Here is a 27,551-nt window from a genome sequence, read left to right on the forward strand (position 1 = left end):
GAAGGATTTTCACAGATCAGATAAAGTTAATAACATGGACAAAAGGCAGTGTGGATAAGCTCCACCCCCCCATCCCCTCCCCCGGGACAGTGTTAGAAAGCACACAGTAGGTGCTCCGAACAGGGAGGATTGAAATCCCTGTCCAGGTTTGTCAAAGCCAAGACAGCAAATTCCTGAGGGCAGCCTGCTGTCAAGAGGGTTGAAAACCCGGCTTGTTTGGAAAAGAAGGGGCCACAGGGAATATGGTTACCCGCGTGGACCCATAGCCCCTTCTGGACAAGAGATGGGTGCGGGCAGCAGTATAATTCCCCTGCTACTGGGTCCTTGTGCTTCCCAGTGGCATGGGAAAAGAGGTTACAAATCTGTTTAGGTCACAAGATAAATGGGTCGGGAGGCTTCAGTCATGACAGTCTGCCTACAGCCATTTCAAAGACACCTTGTTAACCCTTTTTTTTTCTTGGTGAAGATCTCATGATTGAGTGCTTAAAGGTCATTGTGGATAAATATTGAATTCACAGCCACATTCTGCCATCAATTCTAAATACAACTGTAGTATGTTGTACCTGCGAAAACAATAGCAAGGTTCCCTGTAGTAAAGAAGAGTGAAAACACAGCAAAATCACTGATGGAATAGGGAAGTGCTAAGGTCTGTTGGCTTCCATCATCAATCTGAGTCCTGTGTGAACGAGCCTCCTTGACTGCTGGCTCCAATCACATTCCTGAGGGGCAGCCACTGGTGACCACAAGGTCTGGAGAGGCCAAGCGCTTAGCAATGTGACCCCACAAGCCCATCAACGCCATTGTTTTTACACTAGATACAGTATTCCTTCAAGCAAACAGACTGATTACAAGCCATCCTGTTTCTAGGGGAAAAAATACACTTCACAACGGATTGTAATTAAAAGACGCTATCCTATTTTATCTCCAGCAGAAATATGAGCAATTAATTAATTAGTCACACCGGATCATAATTAGACACACAACGTAGATGCCATGAAATCATATGTCTAATTAAGCTCATAGAAAGAAACCCTGTATTGGCTCTGCTTTGCATTGGGAGTCACAGTTTTTTAATGGGCTTCGTAAAGAATGGAACACAGCTTGCTTTTTGAGAGCTTTTCATACCTGCAGACTCTTGCACTCATGCTCTTTCAAAGAAGCAAGCATGAGTGAAACCTACCTCAGTGCTGAATGAAGGCCTGGATACCTTGAAAGATATCTTGTTTCTGAGCACAAAAATTGCTTATTTGCCCGAGTCGAGATTTGGAGCGGTAGGTCGATAAATTACTATTGAACACACTGGTCAGATCGTTAGTTATTCTGCAAGACGCTAAAGGTTAAAGATCAAGATCAATACTTGAGGTAAATGTCAAGTTGCAAAGTTCTGGAGCGTTATTGGACAGATGCCATCCAAGTTCCAAAGCTGTGCTTTAAAGAATTCCAATTTCACATAGCATGCCCTTTAATCTTTAAATCATCATAATAGAAATAAACATTTGAACACTGTATTAAAGTCTACCATCAGCTAATAAATAAACTAATATGTTTAGAAACATTACTTTCAATTTGACTAAACTGGTAGCACATACCAAACCTGTTCTGAGGAGGGTTTGATTTGGGGATATATTTAGCTTTTATTGTAATTGCACTGCTGCAAACACTAGAGGGCAGAGCAGGCCATGGTCAAAACACATCTCAACAGACCCCTTTCCATCAGACTGTGTCTTTTAGAATATGTCTCCTGATTGGCTCTTAGAAGAGTGTTCTGGTGTTCCGATGACAGTAGTTTTGAACCTGGTACGCTACCTATGAATATACATTTAGTTCCAATAGTGGCATCTTGGTAAAAGCCACATAGGTACAATTTACATAAAAAATGGAAGGAAAATATGTTGTGACACAATTAAGAAGCTTGTCCCAGTGTTTTCTTTCACTTTCCATTGACCTCACTCAGTCAGCAGGACATCCTGTCTGTCAATTACACAGCTCAGTGTTTCTTTTATATTGAATGAATTCAGCATGAATAAAATCTTCATACATTATATATATATATATTTGAATTATTGTCTTATAATTAAGATTAAGTTTCTTTTTAGAACACAATAACATTGATTTGGACAATGCTGATGGGTATAAATGAAAAACAACCCTGGTTTTACATCAACCTATTACAACAGCACAGGAGGAAAAATAGCCTGTATAGGTACCATTTCACTTATAACAGATACAGTATATGTTGTATAAAATGCACCCATATTTTTACTGAACTGAAAAAAACAATATCAAGCATATAACACTAAATGTGTACAAGCTATATTTTAAACAGAAATTCAGCACTAGAAAGCTGCTTTTAGTACTGCGCTAAAACAGCATTCAAAGAGAAGCTGAACTCTATTTCAAGTGGGGATTTTAAAAGCCATTAAATCAAAGTTAATTTCTCTTTGTTCTGTTATTGCTTCTAGGGTAAGTTATTGGGGCTGTGCATAATAAATAAAAACAGCTGCAAAAAGTAATGGGCATGTCTTCCATTTCTGTTCCATTCCCGGCCAGTGCCCTCTGTGTCCCAGTGTCCTATATATATATATATATATATATATATATATATATATATATATATATATATATATAAGAGAATGACTCCACTTTAGAAGACTGTAAAACAGAGCAGCCACTGAAAGTTCAGACTAACTCCGTCTCAACAATTAGTGCGTTTCCTTAAAATGTTCTGTGTTATCTTATACTTGTTTGCTTTGATCTGTCAGAGTGGTTTATTCTCAGGAAGTGTAGTATCAATTCTCTTACCCGCCATCAAACATAACCTCATTAAAGTTAGTAGTGTCTGACTTGCCAATAATCTTTTACCAGTGACTGAAAAGGTCTTGGACTCTTTGTACAAGGAAGAAAACAAACTGTATGCACGTTGGGGTTTATTTTTATGCTCTACATAGTGACGGATCTAAATTCCACCTCTTTAAATCTGTGTTACTCTTGCTAGAGTTTTCCCGCAGATATTTATTCACACCTATTGACATACATGCAATACAAATACAGTGTAGCGGGGGGCGGGGGGTAATTGCCGATCCTTCACCTGGTCAGTGGTCAGTGACAGATATACTGTAAAAATGAAATGGTAGATGCATACTTGCAGTGTAGCTATTATTATTATTACAGTTTGACTGATAGGAGGAAGACGGCACACTGCACCATGTGTGTATACAGTCACTGCGTGCATAATCACCACGTTAAGTTTCCTATTGTGTGTCTATTTTATAATACACATGTGTTTGTTTGTTTGTTTTTTGACAAGTTTTGTGAGGGCAGCTTCTCGAATGCCAAAGAATTCACACAATCAACATTTCGAAAAATGCAAATTAAAAAAAATCGTGACCGAAGGGGATGTACAGCATGGGTCTATGGTAGTGTATCAAATCTACTGACTGTTTATAGACAGGTGTGATGTTATTTTGCGGTACTTGTTAAAATGTGGCACCCCTTGTACTGCGCTTGCCCAGGCAGAAAACAAGGAAACGCCCTTCTGAAACCGGTACGGTGTACTGAGTTTGGCCCTTAAAATTCTTTTTAACATCTTTTTTTTTCTTCTCACAATTCAGCAAATGTATTACTTCAACTGATGAGCAACAAATTGGGTTGTCTAAAATTGTAGACATATACGATTTTGTGGGTGATCTACTGTATGTCTTGTTAGTAATGACTTGTGCAGCTGTCAATCACAGCATTAACAGCGTACCATTTTCTGGCGTTAAACGGATAAATCGTATCACTTTCTGTCCATACACGGGGAGTAGATTGCAAACAATTGAATGTATAACTGATTCATCTATCCAGTGGCGTTCCTCACTGCATGTAAAAAATAAAGTGCAACTGACATTTTCATTTTTACTGCAAAGCAATGTAACCCAGTCTCTCAGAATGGCTTTCCTTCCACCTCTAACTACAGACAGTATTCCGTTGCACTGCTGTAGTGAGACCCCCCCCCCCCCCCCCCCCCGAAACAAATCGATCAACAATGTCCCGGACGATTAACCTTGTCTCTGCTCCTTCTAACCAGTCGTACAGAACTTCGAAATTACTACATTGCTCGACAGGAAAAGTTCATGAATTGTCCAACTGCTGGTTCGTAGTGTGCAGTTACTTAACCTTAGATTTTTTTTTTTTAATGCAGATTTTACAACATGAAAACACAGATAATCATTTTGTAACAGTTCAGATTTAAACCACCAATGGCAATGTATCTACTGGAGACTAATTCCTTACCCGTATAGCTTCCTGCGTGAAGTTTCGACCACTTTTATTAATCATGTGATCTTCCACTGCAGGGAAAGCAATCAGTCATAGACGCTCAGACAGCGTCCCGCTGAACAGTTGGCAAGTATGTAATGCCATGTGTGTGTGTTTTTTTTTCGTTGTTGTTGTGTTTGCAGTTTTACAGTCACACTCCCTTGAGTTATACAGATGCATATGTTGTTTTGTGTTTACTTTCAAACCCCCGGCCTCCCGTGTTGTTCTGTCACGTGGTGATTCTTGCCAGGTTCCCTAGATTGTTTTCATGAAATCAGTTCATCGTTGTTGTCTGAATTGTGGTAGGGTTGCATTTGGGTTGACACGTCAGCCCTGTAAATGAATTGCAATGTACCCTGTTGCGCCACATCATAACATTATGACCCATTTGAACTATTATTCACGCGTATTTTATTCCGTGTATTAGCTCGCACTGCAGTTTGAGGTCGACAAGTCAGTGTAACTTTGGAAAACACCACTATCAATCTTCCCCACATGACTGCTTGGCATGAAACAGGGCTTCCAGCGAGAACTGATGAAAAGGGAAATTCAAGGATGGAGTAACATGGCAAGGTAATACTAAGACAGTTTACATTTAATTTGCATGCCTTTAAATACAGCAGGTTAATGTATTTCCTTTCTGAAATCATGTGGTAACCAGTTATGTTGCCATAACAAGATATTGCCTGTTTTCTCTACAAAAGCTAACCCTATTTACAGTCTATCAGTCACAGGTAACACAATTCCACTGTCAAATCAGCAAACAGATCCCATAGTCCAGCAGCTGGACAGTCACTTAGGTTCCATATTATACCATTAGTCTAAACGTTTTTGTGTAGACAGTTTAATAGTAATTGTTTTTATATAATGTGTACAGATGTTTGTAAAAGCCAAGTTTTTAAACCAATCAACATTATCTGGTAGCTGATGTACTCCAGGTTGTTTTATTAAAATACAGACGCTGGTTTCTATTAAAGGCCATCTGGAGAAATTCAGACAACCCATCCAATGATTTATCTGTGTATAAAATGACCTTGTCATCCAAATACATGCAAATGGCACGCTTATTGAGACAGGTAATGGCTTTTTTAAAGACTGAGAACAAGAGAGGTCCCAGGGTGAACTTCGCCTCATTAAAACGGATGCTGTTTTACTATGAGCTTAATAAGACCCACCTGAGTTTGTTTCTAAACCACTGTGATAATGAAGCTCATGATAAAAACTGGAACAGCTACAACACTGCCATTCTAATAGTGAGAAGGAAGCATCAACCAGATCATCAATGAATGCTAAATGTAAGTGGATTATAATAATCATATATCCTAATATAACAGGTTATTTCCATGGATCACGTCAAACATGTCCTTTCTATTTAGAAAAGTCTTCACAAAGTGCGTCTCTAAAACATATATCAATCAGACTAAGCTAGCGTAATTCTTAACTCTGCTTATTTAAAAAGTAATAGCACATAGTGTACATTATTCAGTTAGGAACGATATAGGTCACTATTTAGAGTCTGACGTATATTCAGAACTATTTCAACCAAATGGTTCACGTCTTGAGCACCTTGTGTGTGGTGATTAATGTGTATAATGAACTAGTTCCAGCAGCATGAGGTCTTTTAGCTTTTTCAGGTGCCAGTTACTGGACATGGCCCCTCAGACGAGGATTGGCACACACAGCATGTCTCAGTACCAATGATATGTCACAGACCAGATGAATCATGTCTTCTTAGTGCAATGTATTACATTTTCTCAGGAGGTGAAGTCATTGCTTGGTACTCGCTGGTAGAACGCTGTAGAAGAAACTTTTTGCGATTTTGAAAGTCTTGGCAAATAAGAGTCTTGACATTATTTTTCAACCACTTCTAGGTAGATGCAAGTCTTTTAAATCAATGTCAGTTCCTGTGACTGGATAGGAAAGAATGCAGGTCTATTAAGAATTGAGGCGAAAGCACCATTTGGTACCAGGGTGATGAAATTGAAGATTACTTTTTTTTTTGCTGAACACAGGTGTACAGTAGTACCATGTTCAAACAATTATAAACTTATGAGCCAGTAGATTTGTTTCAACTTACCGTAGTTCAGAAAATGTGTGCCAGAACACTGCAGGTTTAATGTTGACAGATAGGAATTTCCCCTTCTATAATGGAGAAATAAATCATGTAAAACTATGTATACTACATGCAGACCCATTGATGCATTGCATGTTATCAGAAAGTCTCCCATAAACAGTTGCACACAGAGAATTTATACTCCAGTTACTACATAAATGTGGCTTCTGATAATGTGATATTATAATGAATAATAAATCTGTTCTTCAAACCTTTTCACACCTGCGGCAAGAGTAGATTACAGGTAAGAACTGAACTGTAATTATTTACTGTGTGATTGTGTACAATAAGTGCTCTATAGACAGGACATTACAACAAATAAAATGTTTTATTCACAAAGTAAAGATAGACAATAGGTAGTATAGATTTGTACCTGTGTGTTGTAGCCTAATCTGGGAAAGGTGAAGCTGTTTTGGGTTATATGCACTTTTATTGTGTTATTATTCACTGGTTAGTAACATCAATTTATCCAGAAATGTTAAGCAGTTGGTTAAGAATGATCTAAATATAATTATGTTTGAATAGAGTGCAATGGAAGGGTGATAGGAACACATTCTTATGTAGTCCAGATGTCGGTCACCTCATATGGGGGTTAAGTTCTCTGCCACACATCCTAGATTTTATCACCCAACTCTGTTACCTTTTTGCTGGGTCCAGAGGTTTGCCGATAACCGCTGTGAATTACATACTGTGACCCTTTACATCTTCCCAATCACTCATCTTTGTAGAGCATCCCTGACCCTATCTCGACTTCAGCTGATTCATTAACACTCATGCCTTGCCCCGTTATCTTAGCAGGGGGCCCAATTCCCACAAATTATCAAGAGGTTTTCAGTAAAAGTGGAATTGCAGTTGAATCATACTTTTGTCACTCTTTAGACAGCCGCTTGGTCAGCAGAGAGTGGTTCAGTCTTGATCATAAATGGATCACTCACAGGGCTTTACAGTTAAGCACTCTTAGTCTTTGGCACTTTGTCAAAGAAACGTTTATTGATTAGGACCTTGTTCCGTCTCATTGTTATTAATTCTTAAGTGGGTTTAAATCCCAATATAATCCTGCGGCGGATACCCCAAGACCAGCTTATCTTGCACAGACTGAGCCTCCTTTCTAAATATTTAATTGAAATAGGATTAAGCACTGTCTTATTTCCATGAAAGTGGTTTTAAATAATATCTCTTTATAAATTCTGGTAAGCCGTAATTGCATATTTTAATGAGCATGGCTTGCTAAACGTCAATCCTTGTGCTGTATCTGCTTGATAAACGATCCCGCCTTAATACTGTCCCTTAGGAAGAAAACTCAAAGGGAAAAATGTAATTTCATGTTCAAGTTTCTGTTTACAGTTTTCCCTTTTGATGTCAGTCTCCGTGTCTGTTGGATGAAATATCATGTATTTAAGTATACAAGTGCCTCTGATTAGAGCAAAGTGCTTCATGCAAAAAAAAAAAAAAAATCACCTGCTCAATCCAAACTGTAATTGCCTTTGTTAGTGCTCATCTGTTTGCAGTACTTCTCTTTCACTGCCCCTCACACGACTAGTTGAGGGCAACGAAAAGGTTAAATGTAGCAATAGCTCCTCATCCATTAAACCTAACTGCAAAAAAAAAAAAAAAAGTGGTTCTAAAGAGTTCCATTGTGTGCCTTTCTTTCAGGCAGCCTGGAACTCTTTCACTTCTATGGGAATTTCAGCTCAGCAGTGTCTTTGGGGTTAAAGCATGTCACAGGCTGCAAAGCATGTCAGTCATTTGGAGAAGCAGCTGATTGGTTAATGAGTGGAAAGAAGGTGTTGGGGGTGTGGACAATTTCATTCTGCAGGTGAAACAATCTGCAGTAGGAGATGCAGTACTACAGTACCTGAAAGGGTTATAAGTAGATCTTTCTTTTGCCTTGTCCTGCACATTTGAGATTATATATAGAGTATATATGTTTACAGTATATACACATCCCTCAGTCATTACCTTATTTTCTGCTTAGTGAAGTTTTACACCAAAATACAGAGTAACTTATGAAAGGAAATAATTGGTTAAAACACTTGTAAACAGTACTGGCAAGTATTTATTATTGTAAAAGAATGAAAACAGCGACAAAGGGAGTTGCAGACCAGCAAAACAAGGAGATCCAAATATGGTCCATGATACACTGAATGATAAAAATGATGTGGGACATCAGTTATGTAAATAGAGAGTGAACTTCAATGCTTCTGTATTTTACTTTGTCACTGGTTTGTTTACAAAAGGGATGGCCTTTGGCCCCAGATGAAGTGTATTAAGCATCTTAGTTTCTTTTGCCTCCTTTTAGTCATGAAGGGAATGTTGTATTGGCCTGAATCTGATGAATGGCTTTTCAGAATGCCAAGGACTCTTTGACTGAATGCAGATGGAGGGGGGTAGTAAATGAACTTTGCAAACTTCTTCATTATCACTTGTAAAGTTCAGAAGTGAACAAACTTCATCATCGTTGGCCAGAGAAAACTAGCCTTCTGTTTCAGCACCATATCACACATTGCATTAACAGAAACTTCTGTCTGAGGCTGGTACAGACTTTGCTGAAGCACTGTGGTTGCACTAACCATTGACTTCACTGAAAGCTCAAAATAATTTCAAATTCCTTTTTTTAATAGATACGATTGTGCTATAGTGGAAAAGTATTGACCTGAGAAAAGACTATTGTTACCGACAGGGGGCTATAATGGGGGCTATAATTTTCCACTATGGCTGAGTCTGCAATACATGTTCAACATATGAATCAGTCAAGAAAATAAGTGAGGCAAGGTTGGCTAGTAAATATGACTTTATATATTTTGTTTAAATACTGCCGATACAGCATATGTAAATAAATAATGACTTATATGTTTTGTTTAAATATAGCTGATACAGCACAAGTAAATAAATAAATAACAGAAAATGTTTGTGAAGTTCATACTTCGTAGTTAGCAAGGTTTTTCTCTGTCTCTGTCTGGTTTGCTGACTGCTGCATAATCCAGTTTATATCCCGCCCGTCATATTTGTTTACACCCGTTGACCGGTGATTTTTTAATCACCATTTTAGTGTTTGGGACATCTTTCTTTTGCAGTATGTTTTGTAATTTGTTTTCTGTTAAGTCACAGATTCACTATTCAGCAGTTTCTTCACATTCAGCCTCATTTTCTCTTCTTCTGAGGAGTGGAGATGAAAGAAGTTCCCTTGAAAAGGGGTGAGACTGACAGTGATGTGAACCAATCACATGACAGATGGAGACTATTGCCCAGTGGTGTAAGGATGTTAGGGCAGTAGTTCAATCTATTTTTGCTCCTATGATGAGGTTTTAACCAATCACAGGCCAGAATTTCCAACCACTGATTCATATATATATATATATTCAAATCCCGGCTCAGCCACTGACTCACTGTGAGACCCTGAGCAAATCACTTAACCTCCTTGTACTCCGTCTTTCGGGTGAGACGTTGTTGTAAGTGACTCTGCAGCTGATGCATAGTTCACACACCCTAGTCTCTGTAAATCACCTTGGATAAAGGCGTCTCCTAAATAAACAAATAAATGTGCTCATGTATTAGAACACCCCATTGCTTCTGTAGTTCAGTAGTGTGCACATATATTAGAACACCCCATTGCTTCTGTAGTTCAGTAGTGTGCACATATATTAGAACACCCCATTGCTTCTGTAGTTCAGCAGTGTGCACATGTATTAGAACACCCCATTGCTTCTGTAGTTCAGCAGTGTGCACATGTATTAGAACACCCCATTGCTTCTGTAGTTCAGCAGTGTGCACATGTATTAGAACACCCCATTGCTTCTGTAGTTCAGCAGTGTGCACATGTATTAGAACACCCCATTGCTTCTGTAGTTCAGCAGTGTGCACATGTATTACAACACCCCATTGCTTCTGTAGTTTGATTTGTTGTGCATATGAAATCAAACCACTGTACCTGAAAATCTTGGAAAATAGTCAAAATAGTCAAATTAGTGATTGTGCAATTAATTTTAAATAGTAAGAGGAAAGTACACAAATGATTAATTCATGATACTTTTTAGAATGTGTTTAAGATGCCTAATTAAAGCACAAAGTGATCTAACATTTTCACACAAGTGTCTATTGTTTCTACTGTATATCACTGATTACTGACCTAAAATTGAAATTCTCACACCCTGAGGTTTTCATGCAGGTAGGTATATAAAGGGTATAAATAACAAATATTGAGTAGTGTATGTACTGTTCTATAAAGGGCATAGATATTCTAAGGTCAGACATAGTGGCTCGGGTAAACTTCTTTATAGCTGTGCTGTGTTGTGATTGATGTCAGGTGACTTAACCGTGGTCAAGCCCTGGATAGGTTAAGTAGTGGTCACTGGTTCTGGGGCTTCATCTCAATTCAGTTCCTATTGGAAAAGGCAATGCAGCGTCAGAAACCCGAGACTTTGGTTGAGTCAACACAGCTGTTGGCGCCGACAATTCTCTTTTAAATGGTCTTTAATTCAAAGCTCAGTGAAAAAACAAATGCAGGTTATATTGTTAGTGTTGTCAATACATTTAAGAGGAACAACTCTGGAAAATGTGATGCACCTAATAATTATACAATGTTTATTTTGTTTTTTTGCTGACAGAGCAATTACTTCATCACACATTTTATATATATATATATATATATATATATATATATATATATATATATATATATATATATATATATATATACACACACAATAATTTCAAGCAAGAAACAGTAAATACACATAAACAATCAAATAATACAATTCCTTAAGCTATCAAAGTGTTCTTCACATTTATACTTGGAAGATTTCAGTCTTTAAGTTAGTTTCCCCCCCCCCCCCCCCAAGGAAAACTTGATTAAATGAAAACTGTGGACCAGCACTTTTTTTTTTTTTTTTTTTTTTTACTATGTTAATATCACAACTAGATAATAGCCACATAGCCAGCGTGACTATTTGTACATTACCCTCTACCAGGTACTGGGACTGCACTTGGACTGGCGGGACCCAGTATTTGTTGGAGGGGATTGTGTACGTAGAATACAAATTCCAAACGCTAAAGATGACTCTGCTGTTAACCTAACATGAAAGTGAGAGTATCTTTTGCAGCCATGTTAGTATCACAACACTTGTTAAACCTTAGAGAAAAACCTTCTGATCAGTTTAATGAATCCCGGGTTACAGCCCAAAAACAGCTATGTAGAAATAAGATATCTACATTACATATCGTTGATAAAGTCTTTTACCAAAGCCAAAGTTTTTTATTGAACATTTAAATAAGTTATATCATAGATTTAGTCCCGGCTTGATCACAATCAAGCACTGTTTTTTTCCTATAAAAATAATAATAGTAATAATAATAATAATGAGATCACAGTTTTTTGTGGTTTTAAATTTGTCAGTGTCTATAACTTAGAGGGGTTCTAACCAAGCCTTTTGAAATCATTTTCTTGCATGACAATTTTGTTTAATATCACTTTAATTCAAGTGAAGCCAATCCATCCTCCCACCATGCTGTGTGTTCACTTTCCGTGCAGCTGGTATTCCGACACCATCTGACCCCCCCCCCCCCCCCCCCCAAACAGAACCCTAGACTGTGAGGGTGAGGCTCAGGTGGGGCTGTAATAACTGTTGCACAGGAAGTGAATGTGTAATGGCAGGTTTAATTAGCTTCACCCAGTACATTCTGGGAATAGACTCTGCACATGTTGTTAAGAGGTTACTACACCACATTACTCCTTTAGGGTCATCATGAATATGGCCTCATATGGGTTTACACTGTGCTTACGCACTGATATAACGATGTATTATTTAATAGTGTTGCAAGGTTTGCAAGATACTGTACATAGGAGGAGAATAATGTGGCACACTATAACACTTTGCATATTACGTATCTCTAATGGCTGTGTATTTCCACATATTTGCAATGTTATTATGCATAGTTACAATGTACTTAATGTGTAAATGAGCTTTTTGCATGATATATGTAAGTACACGATTCTATCAGAAAAGGGTTAAGGTAATATTGTGCAAGCAAATTTACACATTAAACTATGCATGTAAACATTGTGATTATGTGTAAAAACACATGTATTTACTAACTGATATGTAAGTACACAATAAGACACTTCATGTAAAGTGTTAACTTTGTTAACCTGTCTGTCAAAGCACCTAGTTTCTGACACTATAGTGCTCTCTGAAAGCCAGCATTTCTGCAGTAGCTGCATGTCCCTTTTTTATTTCCTGGCATGGTTTTTAGAGTTCTAACTGGAGCTTGGTCATGTTCCTCTGGTGCATGTTGTGATGGCGTACCAGTTCATCCGATCTCGCAAACTTCTTCTGACAGTTGGGCCAGCGACAGTTAAAGGGCTTCTCACCTATTGAGATGAAAGGACACTGGTCTCGATGAGCACAAAACAAGACTTTTTCAGTCTTAACCGCTACTTGAAATAATTTAATAGGTGCCATGGGCCACTTAATGCTGCCTCAGTGGATGAATCGCTAAATGAATGCTGCAGCTCAACACTTTTATTTACAACGATCCTCTCAAGCCTTCCTTTGACATTAAACACTTAAGTGTGTTACTTGAGAGCACTGTGTAGCTGTGTGGTCTCGGTGTGTCAAATGGCAAAGATTGTAGTTAATAAATAAGCAGTAAAACAAGCAGTTTAAGTACCGGTAGGTGACAATATTTATGGTGTGTGGTATTTTGAACCCATGGCTTATAGGTTTTTAGTTTTAACAGCATGGCTTAGGCCAGGATTATTTCAAAATGCTTTTAAAGAGAAGGAACATTTAATAGAACTACGCTACACCTATAACAGAGCAAAACTGTGTCTTTTATTCATAATGGGTACAACTTTTGAGTTCCGATCCACGTGTCAGTATTATTTAATTCAGTATGCACTTCGCACTGCTGTTATTCAGGATACAGGCAGCAGTAATCAATAACAATGGTGATATTCTGGCTCGCATATTATGGAAATAATATTTTATTTTGTTGGATAGGTTTCTAGTTTTCTTACACCTCTGCCTGTGAAACTCTTCACTCCATATGGCGTTTCCAAATGGTATAGTTATTTAATGTGAATTGATAAATGTGAAAAAAAAAGTTTACGCACTTGTTTTACCTGTATGAGTCCTGGTATGAGTCTTAAGGTGATCAGACCGAGAGAATTTTCTCTGACAGGTTTCACACTGGAATGGTTTTACTCCTACATAGAGAGAAAGAAAAAAATACATATGTGCTTGTGGGAAAAGCCATGGAAACTGTGAAAGTGAAAAGAAATGCATGCTTTTAAAATGCAAAAGCCAAGCCGCCTGAAGGTGTTACTCCATACCTTAATATTGCAACCAAAACTGACAGATACATGCATCATGCAAGCATAATGAACTGTAGGTTTAGGATCAATCTGTTATTTATATATACACACACAGTAAGAAACACTACCAGCACCATCAGTAAGAGAGCAGCTTAGATCAAAATGCAGGTGCAAAGAGAAGGTTTTTCCAGGCTTTCTTACCTGTGTGTCTTCTCTGGTGCCTTTTAAGCTGATCCGATCGAGAAAATCTCCTTCCACAGTCTTTGAAGTCACACTGGTAGGGTTTTTCACCTAGAAAGGGCAGACAAAATAGGAACTGATTCATTCATTTACACAGAAAACTTATATTATTGCATTGCATTCGGTATGTCTTTTGTCCTTAGCTGGTTACTGGAATAGTTCCCAAAATTCCTAATGAAGCATTGAGGACCAAACTCTTCCTTTTAATAGCTTAATGAGGATGTTATTATTATTATTATTATTATTATTATTATTATTATTATTATTAAGTTTAATGGATGCAGTTTACAATAAACTAATAATATTCAACCTCAACAATATTTTTTCATAAGAAAACATTCTTACCTGTATGTTTCCTGCTATGCATCTGTAAATGGGACAATTTGAAATATCTCTTGTTGCAACCAGGATATGCACACATAAACGGACGTTTTTCATTGGCTTCTGACGATGACCTCACAATGGCAGGAGTAACTCCTGGCACTCTCCGAACATCCTGTTGGAACAAGGGTGAGGCTTTTGATGGTTACTAAACATGAACGCACACAATGATTTGGATGCAGTTCTTTTATAAGGCTCTCGGTCAAAGTTATAATGCCAACCAACTCTGTGGCAAGTAAGATTAAATTGAACCATTCGTTCTTTAACGTAACCAGTGCTGGTATATCAAAGGCAGATTCTTTGAAAGTTAAACTGATAAGTTAAAGGATCAAATGGCCTAGCAGCCACCTGGATGTCTAACAAGGAAAGCCTTCTGAAAAGACACAGGTCTATATTCATGGTTTATACAGTGGTGGATCTGAATACTGCCATTGGTTAAATATTAATATAACAATAGAACCAAACCTGACATTTTACAAAAATACACTAAAGAGGCTCCCACGTAGAATTGTAGGTTTCTGTTGATTTAAATGATAGCGGTGTTTACATCTGCCATCATTTTAGGTCTTGAATCAAAAAGACCCCACAGTCTCAGTGTTATGCGTTAGTCTTTAAATATTAATTTAAATCTGTTTTCTTAATTTTTTGAATTCGTTAGACAGAATCCATTATACAATCAGATATAATACTGAATGCTTTTAAAAAAAAACCAAAACGTGCTTCTAATTCGTACCAGGTTTGTATAATGGGCTTTTATTCTTTAGCTGTGCAATTAATGCTGGCTAGAAGTTATTGATATGGAAAGGATAAACCAAGTGAGAAAGCCATAAACCATTTGTATCAGTTGACCACACAGAGAATCAGCCGGTAGATCCCAGGGTTTATCAAATTAAAACCATCTGTCTCTATTATCTTGTAAATCAATAACAGGGACAGCCACAAATAAAAGTATTCTTTTTTTTTTTTAATCTAAACCCTCATTAAAGTTTAACAAACGTTGTTTTTGTTGTTTTAATGGACAATCTAAAACATTAGATTGTGAAGAAATCAGGAGAAAGAAAAGGCTTTCTGAGTTAAAGTATATCCAAAAGTCCTCTCTGCCTACAGAATGTTGGAGGACTTAATTAAGCTTTGATGATTTATTAATTTTGGCAACAAAGGGGAAATTCTATCTTTATTGCTAAATGGATCTTAAGAAGCATTTCATTCTGAAATCGCTCCACTATTGTTTATGTTTTATATTGTAGCACTTACTTTTGTAACATTTTCTCATAACATGATAGAAAACAGTTCTAATATCTGTAAAGTAATCTAATAAAAATATATACTTGGGTTTTGTGTACTTTTTGTACTGATCTTGGAACCACAACACACAAAGTCCTGGCTGATTCTTCTCACATTAATAAAACAGATGAACATGCCATTGAAATAAGTCTGTAACCTTTTGTTGAACTCTGAAACACTTGGCAGAGCTACTAACCTGGAGTCCTCTGAAGACACCGTGTGTGTGTATTCTGTACTGGGCACTGCAGCTGTACAACAAGGGCCCATTGTGGTCACTTTCATAACCTGTTGTGTGGCTGTAAGGATAAAGACAATCAGCATCAGGTTTCTGGGAAACGTGAAAAGACAACTCGAAAGGTGTTTCAGATGTTACACAAACAAGAAAAAACAATCAGTTTGGACAGGGGTGAAATTCTCAACAAACAAGTGCAGGTACTCATATGCACAGCCGGGTGTAAACATTTTAAAAATGGAGACAATTTGAGTGCCAATGGATAAATATTTAAAAAATGTATACATATCGGTACACGATACATTTATGAATAAAAAATAAGCCTTAAAAAATAACTGATCAATTATAACCAATTCACCATAAACAAGGCAGCTGAAAATACTTAAAGCTTTGTATCTGCATGTATCACTCAGTCATGTACTGTAATATAACACTGAAGTTAAACCTTAAATGACAAGCTTTAAGAAATATTACACTGTGCCGTAAGTGCTGTAGAGATATCCTAAAAAAGGGATGATGTTAAGTCTTCTCTGGTTGATCAACGAATGAGCACTGACACAAAGCGAAATGGGCGGAGATTTGTGACTCATTGAAATCTGATCAGAATGAAAGCTCAGCCAATCAAGATGCAGTGATTATACTGACGTTAATGGTGGCCAGTAGCAGCTAACAGAAACAGAAACAGGATGAAGAAACAATGCAAGCAGCACGAACTGTGCTGAACGAAAGCGCATTTGAGAAACGTTGCGCTAGTGGACTGTGTGAGTGGATGGAATGCATCCGCATTGGATGAAAAGCAGATGAAATAAGTCCCGGTACCCAGTACAGGCATCAAAATAAGTCCCGGTACAGAGTACCGGCAGAATTTCACCCCTGAGTTTGGAAAATACAGTTGCCTTATTCACACCACTTAAATGATGCACAACCATCACGTTTTGAAAACATCACTGAAGTGAATGACAGCCATGTGGTTTTAACAAGTGTTGATCGCACGTTATTTAGGATACTGCACTCCTTATTAAATAACATGTAAATCTCGACTGTTGTAAATCCAGCCCAGATAATACACTGTACGCTATATACCGCTGGTACTGTTTGTTAACTGCTGTGTGGCTTTCAGAAATGTGCCCTGTGTCTACTGGTAAACTGCTATAAATTCACTTCACACAAATCAGATATTAAGTGGACTTCTAACAAAGATAAATGGCCACATTTCTACCTTTGACAGGATTTCAAGTGTGCCTCCAGTTTGACCTCAGACCGACACACAGTTGCTACGCTTGTTATCGTTTTTCTTCTTTTACTTTGCATGGTAAGTAACTACTTTATCAGCAGTGAATGACTCAGATGGTGCTAGTTAACACTTAAACAGCGATGACATCTGGAGAGTTTCTGACACATACTTAGTGGCAGTGAGCATCAATTGGATTACACACCATCCAGATTACACATAACCAGTTCACTCCAATGATAATTTCCCATTCTTTTTTTTTTCTTTTTCCAGTACAGCGCATGTTAATATACCTAAGTCCTCTAAGTCTACTTTTGATTTTATATTTGTGTTTTTAAAAGGTTTCCAGTGAAAATACAATCTCAAATTATATTTGCCCTTTATCTGTGTCAAAGCTGTAAAACTTCCTTCTCCAGAAAGCAGAAAACAAAGCAACCAAATTAGAAAAACCTGCAAACAGTTCATTCATTCATTTCTTTAAGAGATAAACACCTCAGGTTCATGGTAACTGTGAGCTGATATACTGTAAATTGCAGCATTTATCTGGAGAAGACACATACATACTTTGGCTCCAATCCCAAGAAATGAGGCTATGTCTAGAACAGATTTTCCACAGATTCGACTGCTTGGCGAACCCAAAATGTTTTCGATTTAACCACTGATTACTCATATCTTTGCTGTTTTCCTTTCGTATTTCAGGCGCCTACAGGTCAAATACTTTATAGAACCAAAAGGGTCTGTGCTGTTAGTGCATGTGAGTTCAGTACTTCCATTGTGTCCTGAGTCTCTTACAGTTCCTTGCAGATTACCTCTTCCTTGCTATTATTATCTTGGACCGTGGTCAAGGCTGATGCTCAGCACTGCTTTGCAGGATATATCCCCCAAGACAGACACAACAGTGTCTAATTGCACACGCTGACAGGCTTTGAAAAACAAATTTAAAAGAGACTGACACCAGACGTCAACAGCACCCGCTACAACAGTGATCAACTGAATAGCAGATTCAGTACGAAAACGTGAAAGACATCACAAGCAATCGTTTGCTTTTGATTTGTTTTCTTGAATCTGGACATTTAAGATATCATAACACTATAGTTATTTTAAATGCAGCGTTTAAGAAAGTGTATAGTGTAAGTTTAGTGCTGTGCTCACCTCTTCATTGTAGGTGCCAACGTGCTTACAGGGTTCCATCCCATACATTCAAGCTGTGAGGCCATTTGGTATAGGTTGTCACTGTCATAAAAAAAAACACACACATTAAAACATGCCTAATTTAAAACTCTTTTGAAGACTAACATAGGGGAGCATGAGCGAGTTGTAATCATAGATCTCAAACAGGCACCATAGGAGAATGTAACAAAAGCCAAGTTAAGACTGAAAAATAGCTTTTAAAGGGGAGACATTCTAGGTGACAAGTAATGAATGCCTGGTAGACAAAAGAATGTTGCAGAGGAGTGATACATTATTCTAATCCCACCACTCTCAAAACTAAAATACCGATCTATTATTAAAATCTAGTACCGGGACTATCAGTTATGTTGGCATGTGCTACCCATGTCCTGATGCCAGGGCTAAAGTAACGACCCTCGGAAAACAGGAGTTTAGATGATGCCTCATATAAACAATACTGGTCGAAGCCATTTGCTCTTAGTTCTCAATCTGTAAACACCAGCAATGCAAATTAACAAAAATAAGTGAATGATATGAATGAAGGGAATAGTGTGAATGGACTTTCTTTTAGTTATTTTAAACAATTTATTTGAAATAGGTTGTGATTGTGAGATTTTTTTTTAAATATTTTTTTTTAAAAAGGTTAACTTAGAGCTATCCTGCATAATAGAAAAGTCAAGATAAGATTTCTGCGATAAACATACAATCACATTGTAGATTTGACTTCTGATGTGTGATCCTAACAATGTTTTACAACATTTTCTGGAATACTGTATTCAGTAATGCAGTATTTATTTTATTTTATTTTTTCCTGACGAATAAATTCAAATGTCAGTTTCAAACACGTTGAAGCAAATTCCAGTGTAAGTTTTGAATTTGTGAAGTTTAATTACTTCAGGCTTAAAACATGCTCTTTCTCATTTGTCACTAGCACTGGACACCATTATCCATTACATTGTCTAAACTGCTATGCTTCTGCAATATCCTGCATCTCAACTCAGTTGTTTTTCAACTCTCCTGCCGTTTCCTGATTCGCAATAGCAGCTCGTGCTGGTCGGTGCCACTGCGCTGTGCAATTCCACAAATTCTTCCTGTTATGCTGCTGTAATTAATTCCTGCAGTTCCCCGATTTCTATTAGAAGTGCCAGCCTGAAACTTTTTATGACAGGAGATTTTCTCAACTTTATTTCGTTTGACACTCCATTTATAAGAGGGGCCACCTCCTCTCCTCTGGTTTGTGTTCTCTTTAGATTTTTTATCTATCTATCTATCTATCTATCTATCTATCTATCTATCTATCTATCTACCTAGCTAGCAATCAGATTTCTAACTTAAACTTTAAAGTTGCATACCAATGGCTATTAAGAACTGTTCCATTCATTTAAACGGGGAACTCTGTACTGAACACTCGTGACAAATGTTACTGTTTGTGAAAAATATTTTTCATCAGAGGAACATATTTCTTTGTTACTGTACAATGTAGCTGAGTCATGGGTTCTTATCAACAGCTTTTTCTTATTCTGGGATTATTTCCGGGCTCTGCAGCTAAACAACAACGTGTTGATGATTCCAGTTATTACTGTTCTATTTTTTTACGTTGGTGTAATCGGAAATGCAACGCTGTTGTCGCTGGTGTCAGATGGTTGTCATCAAGAACTGGTTAAAACACTTTTTTATGTTTCAAAGAGAACTAGGCAGTAATTGGAATGAAGAATTTTAAAGGAAATCGGCAGTATATCATTTGGAGTTTATTTTGGCCTGCTGTGTGCTGCTGCACAGCTCTTGACCTCTGTGCAGACTTAGCCGTATTCTGCAGCCTTCCTTCTGTACGCAGCCTTGTTTTATGTCACTGCAAGCAGAGGTAATAGGAATAACCTTTCACACATCTATACTGGCACATTTCTTAACGGCAGAAGCACCGAGACCACGTATCCCGAACACTCTTTTTCACATTTGATGTTATTAATGCCCAGTGTTGCCTGTCACATCTAATGGTTATATAGATCAACATCTGTCAGTAAAGCATGTGTTTTATAGTGCAGGGATAATTACCTTTTTTATTTATTTTTTACTCCGTTAGAAAGCTTTTTTTAACCACCGTGTACATTAACACTTTACTTTTCAAATCATCTATTAATGTATAATTGCTTACATTTTATTAAAATATGTAGCACAATAGCACAATGCATGAGCAATATACAGAATGGGTTTGTACTATGTAAACAACCTGAATTTTTAAACCCCAGTAGTTAAGGCTTTATCATCCTTTATTACAGGTTAATAACATACGTTATTAGGCATTATTAAAATGTTATAAACAAGACATCAAATTAACAAGTATTGACTTTGTCTTGAATTGATTACTGCATTGGAACTCCATATGTAATACAATAATTACAATTGAATTCCGGTTCACTGTGTTATAAAGTGTTAACAGTTTGTCATGCGACATTAAGCTAAAGTGTGATTGATTTCAACTGTTTACCAGGAAATAAACCAGGCTGAGAAAGGTCTTAATTTAATTGCAATTTAAGTTAGAGATTTAACTTGAATTCCACACCTTGATATGGCCCCCTTCCTTCCTCCATTGCCTCACTACTTACTTCCTTGACGTCAAACTCACACAGTGGCTTTTCAAGCAAAACCTCTCCCTCATTTTTGTCTGTTGGTCTGCATTAATCTCTTCTAAATGATGTCATTGTCACCCATTCGAAAAGAAGCTTGCGATTTTGATGACCTATAGAGTTTGTGTTTTGTGTGTTTCTGTTACTTAGCAACCCTATCTGAAAGGCATGGGTCTTCAACCTCGGTCAGAAAAGGGTTCTGACTTAGAGTTGCTTTATTAATACAGATGTGATCATGGCATAACCATGAATAAACTGATATGGTTGGCAAACTAACTGGATAAAAAAAATAGATGGATGTAATATAACAAGGAGAATAAACAGAAAAAATGAACTTATTGTAAGGAAGTACTTTCCCTCTTCACCAAAACGTAACCCGCAATCTCTGGCACAGCATATCCTTCTGGTTTAGGTCAGGTTACCTGTTGTACGGGTTTCTCAGTAGCAGGGCTTGGCTCCCTGCACAGCTGTCTGTGGGGGTGTGGCAGCCATATACTGGAGGAGGCACAGAGTACTGCTGGTCTCCTGCAGAGAAACAGAGCTATGGATTAGCAACACACCCCTTCACGATGCTGTCCCCTCTGCCTTCATGGAGGAATCAGCTCACTAATCTTCTTAATGCTCCATTAATGGCTTGCTTCCTTGTGGGAGCAAGATTTATTTGGCCTTTTTTCTTTCAGATTATTTAAATAATTTCTTAGAAAACTAAAAAAAAAAAAAATACATGTTATTCTTACAATATCCTGTGAACGTAACGCTGAATTCTTAAACAAAAAAGTTTATTAACGTGCAGTTCGTTTATAACCAACAGATTCTTTTTATTTGTAAATAATGGCCAATTTGCCTATGATTACCTTTTAGGAATGTCTGAAAGTAATTTTGTGGACATGAAGGTGTTAATCAGGGTAGTAATATATACAGGATAAATATGCATTTAAGTGCTGAGTTTCATAAAAAGAGAGAAGTGCTAATGATTTAAAAAAAATGTAAAACAATTAAATACACCCCTGGAATCTAATTGGGCAGCATCACTTTATGTTAACCCATTTTCTAAAAAAAAATTAAATCTATAAATGTATTTTTTTTATACAAGTCAAACCAGTCTTTAATTTGCAATTTTTAAAATCATTTTATTACAATGCACTGACATGTAACCCAACCCCACAGAAATACAAGTGATATCTGGTTTTCGTTTTCTACAAATTTTGTGAATGAGTCCCAGGGTGTTTCTAAACATTCCTAAATCCGCTTTACTCAAGTTGTAATTTATAGAGACACATTTATTTCTCACTAACACAATTAACAACAAAATACTATTCTGGTTCACTGTGTTTTAAAAACTCTGCCACTGCAATTTGAACTTGTATCAACCTTCCGATCCACTTTGAATATGAAGGGCGTGAATTCCATCAAAGTTTATGGCACTACCATAGCTATGCATTGCAATAGCCATGATGAAGTCTAGCTTCTTCAGCAGCACCCTAACATGTGATTGAACTCAGACCTGCTTTAGCAGGCTGTACGATTTTCCTGTTTTATGTGTGTGTGTGTGTGTGTGTATATATATATATATATATATATATATATATATATATATATATATATATATATATATATATATATCATTGTTTATTGTAATACACACAGAGCTTTATCCAGTTGGATGATTGGTACCTATTGCTGGTTGTTGGCTCATTGGGTCTTCGTGTTTAAAGGAATGGCTGGAGAACTGTGATGTATGATGAGAGGGAGTGTGCCCATAGTTGGGAGTCCCATCAAAAGCAACAGTACTGTAGCCTAAAAGAAAAGAAAAATTGCATAAAGTGAATTATTACATTGCTGCATCAGTTACTGCTGTGGGTAAGAATAGGGATTGTATAGGAACACTGGTGACAATTATTTTACAATATTGAACAAGTTATTTGTTTATCATTGTAAACCTATATGGAAAGACTGATAATTTAGCAAACTTTTAAAGCGATTTCAGAAATGTTTCATTTATACATTAGAACCCTGAAATATCAAGCAGTCAGGTTATTTTATTTAATTCTGTTCACTTTTAATATTCTCGGTATATTAATTATATTATAACAATTGTCAAACAATTGACACCGGTGAAAATATATGTGTAATATTATTTATACCCAATGTTAAAAGCTGAAACCGCTGAACTGGAACTCTGAAGACAAGAGCAAAGATACACAAATGTTTCTCAAATAAGATTATTCTACTATATTTTAAAATTAGTATGTAATTTTTTTTTTTTATTAAAATTTTTTAACAAAATGTCCTTTTGATAAACTCATTAGAATGAAATGACAAACCTTAAAAAGAAGGAACAATTATTTTTAGACAGTCATAAAAAGGATGCTTTTCTTTATTCGTAATATATCATTTTATGTTTGATGCAGTCCACCTGTTCATTTTACCGTAGGCCTACTAATAACTAAAATCTGAAGAGTCTGAGTTAAACTAAAACTAATAGCACCTCCCACCGTAAAGAGAAAATTGCTTTCACTAAAAACAAACAAGCTGTAGAATACACGAAATGTGCCACAAGAGTGGGGTGAGTGATGTCTTCCCCCGACCCCAAAGTGACTCTTAATCGTAAATCAGGCGTTTCAACAGCAGCTTCATTAATGACATGGAACCACTTTCACAACAGCTTCAGCACAAAACTAATTAAAAGGTCATATTTTTCTTATGTGGGTTCTTGACTCATGAACATCTGATCATTATCAATGAAAATGAGCTGATTAGAAGTTTTTTGTAACCGTTTACCCACAGTAGAAGAGGTTTTACAATGTGTAATAAGGTGTTAAGATGGTATTCATTTAGGCTGGTACAGATTGAGCAGGACTTGGTTCACTGAAGTTTTAACATAAAACTCGGTAATAGTTCATTGATGTTTGTCAGCATGTTTCAGCATTTATCAACGCTTCTTGTTTTTTTTTTGTGGTAAATATTTTAATTCATAATTTTGTTCTGATTCTTTCCTAAATAGAATGGAATTTATAATTGCGTTTAACAAAATGTTTATTAGGCAGCTGTTAAAATCCTGATAAATCTTATCATACAGCAGCACAGTGGTCTAACAGAAAAGGACTAAATCAAGCACTTTATCATTTCCGTTTTTGTGTGCATGAATGTTCTCAATGCAGTACAATATCAATAAAGACTTGGTATTTTCTAATCCGGTGACTGTGAAGCATCTAGTTTCTAACACAATCTCTTTTGGTGCAGTAAATTTTATTGTGGTATCTCAACCATCCGGTTGAATTCGGAGAAGCCTTTATTTATTTCACAGCTGTTGCTGTCTTCTTTTCTCTGGGTCTGTAACTCATGAAATAATAGCTGCTTCTCTTTAGTAAGTTTTTTTTTTCCTGCAACATCTAATCCACTTTAAACCAATTCTTTATTGTTGGACTGAAACAGATATTTGGTGACCTTCAAAACAATACTCCAAGCAAACTGATCTTTGGCTCAGTTTTCCGGTGTTGCCTGACCCAACTTAGGAATGTGATAAGAAGATTGGAGCTCTGCACACATCTTTTGATAGCAAGGTCTCTTTAATTAGGACCTTATCAAAGACAAGAAATTAAAATGTGCTGAAAATAATTGAAAGTTGTACATCTGCTGTACACTGTGATCTTCGGGTGGAAGAACAGAGAGGGATGACAAGGAAAATGGACAAAGTTCGGAAAGTGTTATTTTCCAAGACTTGGCAAAACTAAACCTCAAGCCAAGGTAACATCTTTCCCACGGTCAGAAAGCTTTTAAAATACTGAACCCAACCTTAACTATAGCTCAAAGGAAACATCACTTTTAGAGCTGAAATTCTCCATCATGACCCACTGGAAGCAACAATTGTTTTAAATTATTCATTTTTGAGTCTCCACTAAGTGTTTGCCTTTAGTAAATAAAACCTTTTCTTTTTTTATTAACATAAATGCAGTTTTTTTTTTCAAATAACAAAGTTTCATTACAACTTACCCATTTTATGTCTAGAATATACTGTATTCTAGCCATTGAGGAAAGTTTAGTGGTGAACCTCAATGAGGAAACTGGCTTTAATCTATTGTGACATGCCATGTGACTTAAATAGGAGAAGAGAGATAATAAGAACAGACTCTGTGGTGAATCCTTTTTAATGGGAAACATATAATAATTTCATTAGGTGATCCACTCTGAGATAGTAGTTAATGGACGGCTGCTGGTTTTATCTGCCACACAATTTGTGATACATCTGGATAAAGTTAGATAGATGTACTATTAATAAAGAGCTGTGTTTATTTCATATTTCAATGAACCATGAACTAGTAGTTCCACATTCAGATCTATTCCCACCTTCTAAAAAAAAAAAAAAAATCAAGATGTACACATTTTTTTTCTACGGAATAGTGTTTTATTATTATTCCACAACAAATTCATTTTAAAATATGATATCTTAAAAAAGTTTTTATTTTATGCTATTGCTGATGCCTTTGTTAAATATATATATATATATATATATATATATATATATATATATATATATATATATATATATATATATATATATATGTGTGAATTTTTGCACTAGTAATTTGAAGTTACGGTCCCGTTAAACAATAATAAGTTGACATTTTTTTATTTTAATTTTTTTTTAGGTTGATATCATTCCGCAATGAAAAATGCAGGTATTTTGACAAATTTAATCTTTATATATTTTTATTAATGTAAAAATATTTTGCATACAAACACTTTAATTCAAATAAAAAGTTAAACAAAACTCAATAGCACAAATGCAATTTACTGTACATACCAACATTACAGTACATGCCGTTTATTGTGCATCTTTCCAATAAATTATTTTTTGAATTTTCATGCAGTTCAGTAACTAGCACTGCATAGAACTGTTCCCTTAATCACTTTTGTGCTAAAATTCAGTTAGCACACTTGGACATTTTGAAGTAGTTTGCCAACAAAGGAACAAAATGACATAGCAGTGCATGTATTTGAATCTGCATGTAATAGAACAATGATGGGTTTATTTATAAAAAAAAAAATGAAACGGACAGTAGATGATCTTATTTAAGGGAGAGTAAAATGTATTCCTAGCCATCCACCCACAATATAAATGCATAAGTCAACCTAGTTTGCTTAAGATTGCCAAGGGGTTATTTATTGACAAGTAGTGGTCCACCCAGGTGCCAAACATCTCTTCGTTGTTTCATTTTCACCTTTAAGGTAAATGGTATAATCAATAATGTGGCCAAATAAAACTCAAAGTCCAGTTACTGTGTTTATTGTATTGAGAAAAATAAAAGGATGAAATTAAAGACAAAATTGGAGTTGAGCTGACTGTCGAACAGAGAAGCTCACCATTTTAAAGTCTTTCCATCATACCATTGATAGATGAAATGGTAGCCCTATCAGTCCAGAGATTATACAAGACAAAGAATCAGGCAGGTGATATATTTTACTGGACTAACTCAACAATAATTAATCACATAATTAGTATTTAGTTAGCCCAGTAGAAGGTGTCCCCTCTCTTTCTCTTTGTCTAACTTGTTATATTGTTATAACTTTTGGAAAACAAAAAGTATTTTGTGGCTGTAAGGAGACTTTTTTTGTCAAACATTTTTCATAACAAATAATAGAAATAATTACAACAAATAGAAATCTCAGAAATAATTCTTTATCAGTTGGGTAGTATAGTAAGCTATTCTGATTAATAGCTAAAGATATGCTAAACATATTGAAAGTGACAGGAAATAATTGTCTCCAGAAAGGTTAATGAAAATAAATACTTTTTAAACATAAAAAAAGTTCCCTAGCCAAACAAACCCACTTGAGAACACTACACAGAATCTTAGTAGAGGAAACATTGTAACAATGTCTTACCCTGGTTCCGGGTGGCTGGCTGGGTTTCCATGCAGTTTGGCAAGTAGGGGCCATTTGAGAACATCCTTGCCTGGTTGGGAGGTGGTTGACTTAGTGGTGGAGCCCCAAAGGACCCGTACCTACAAGCTCCAGTGCCACTGAATTGACCTGAAAAGTGAACCGTGAAAGCGCTTAGTCCACAGTGATCATCATGGGGGTCACTGGAGTTCCAGTTGGGCTCTTGCTTGATAAAGGAGCTGTAAGGGGCCCCTGGGTGGAAGTCTAAGACCGGAGCCCATTGAGGTGCATTACTGACTGGCAAGGTGCAGCTGCCATTGCCCGCAGGGAGAGACACTGGCAGCATAGCATTGAGATCTCGCACATCCGAACCCATGTGATCCAGAGCTGCCACCTTTCAAAACCTTTAAAATAATAAGAAAAGCAAGAGAGATAATAACTGGAGGTTCTTAAGACACTGTATAATTGTTTTCCCAAAACAATCCTTTGCCCGATATATTGGATTAAATACAGTGCTTGCTAGATTTATGTGTGTCTTTTCCAGTTAAAAAAAAGATGCTACCCAACAGTGTCAAAGTCCACGTAGCCTGAATTGCTTTGGTCCTTAAACACCAACGTCCTTGATTTCTGCTTGAGGCTGTCAATGAGAAGTCAATGGGGAGAGTATGAGGGAGTCTTTATGTGTAGGAGCTGCCTGGGACTCCTTTGCTCGTGTCTGTTTGCATTGGAGTTTCTAAAGCTCAAATAGAGATTGACTCAGGAGTGGGAGGAGTTAGGACTGA

At 36.6% G+C, this 27,551-nt stretch overlaps 1 protein-coding gene and 1 long non-coding RNA gene across 3 annotated transcripts in view; one reads left to right on the forward strand and one right to left on the reverse strand.

Moving 5' to 3' along the window:
• Positions 1-4,220: 4,220 nt before the first annotated feature.
• The window catches only part of LOC131701977 (uncharacterized), a 43,631-nt gene continuing 20,300 nt past the window's right edge, over positions 4,221-27,551 (forward strand). Inside the window, exons 1-2 of the long non-coding RNA XR_009309210.1 lie at positions 4,221-4,390; positions 4,727-4,872. This is a non-coding gene — a long non-coding RNA (uncharacterized LOC131701977). The remainder of the gene's footprint in view (positions 4,391-4,726; positions 4,873-27,551) is intronic.
• On the reverse strand, positions 10,865-27,501 carry LOC117434596 (Wilms tumor protein homolog). 2 transcript variants are annotated; one of them, XM_034057181.3, is made up of 9 exons: positions 26,773-27,501; positions 22,561-22,683; positions 21,309-21,411; positions 18,245-18,325; positions 15,826-15,925; positions 14,310-14,460; positions 13,926-14,015; positions 13,533-13,616; positions 10,865-12,779 (listed from the first exon to the last, which is right to left on the reverse strand). In XM_034057181.3, exons 1-9 carry the CDS (start codon positions 27,143-27,145, stop codon positions 12,658-12,660), a joined length of 1,227 nt encoding a protein of 408 aa, XP_033913072.1. In that variant the 5' UTR covers positions 27,146-27,501; the 3' UTR covers positions 10,865-12,657. The 2 variants fall into 2 exon arrangements, with proteins under 2 accessions (XP_033913072.1, XP_033913071.1); XM_034057180.3 differs by having other exon boundaries at positions 13,524-13,616.

This window comes from Acipenser ruthenus, chromosome 28, assembly GCF_902713425.1.
Source record: "Acipenser ruthenus chromosome 28, fAciRut3.2 maternal haplotype, whole genome shotgun sequence".
NCBI classification, from domain to species: Eukaryota; Metazoa; Chordata; class Actinopteri; order Acipenseriformes; family Acipenseridae; genus Acipenser; species Acipenser ruthenus.

Excerpts from the sequence above, each read along its gene's own strand:
- LOC117434596 (XM_034057180.3), bottom strand. The coding sequence starts at position 27,145 with ATGGGTTCGGATGTGCGAGATCTCAATGCTATGCTGCCAGTGTCTCTC. Across the intron at positions 14,016-14,309 it reads GCATAGCAGGAAACATACAG|GTGAAAAACCCTACCAGTGT; the intron begins GTAAGAATGTTT and ends TGCCCTTTCTAG. Across the intron at positions 13,617-13,925 it reads GCACCAGAGAAGACACACAG|GAGTAAAACCATTCCAGTGT; the intron begins GTAAGAAAGCCT and ends CTCTCTATGTAG.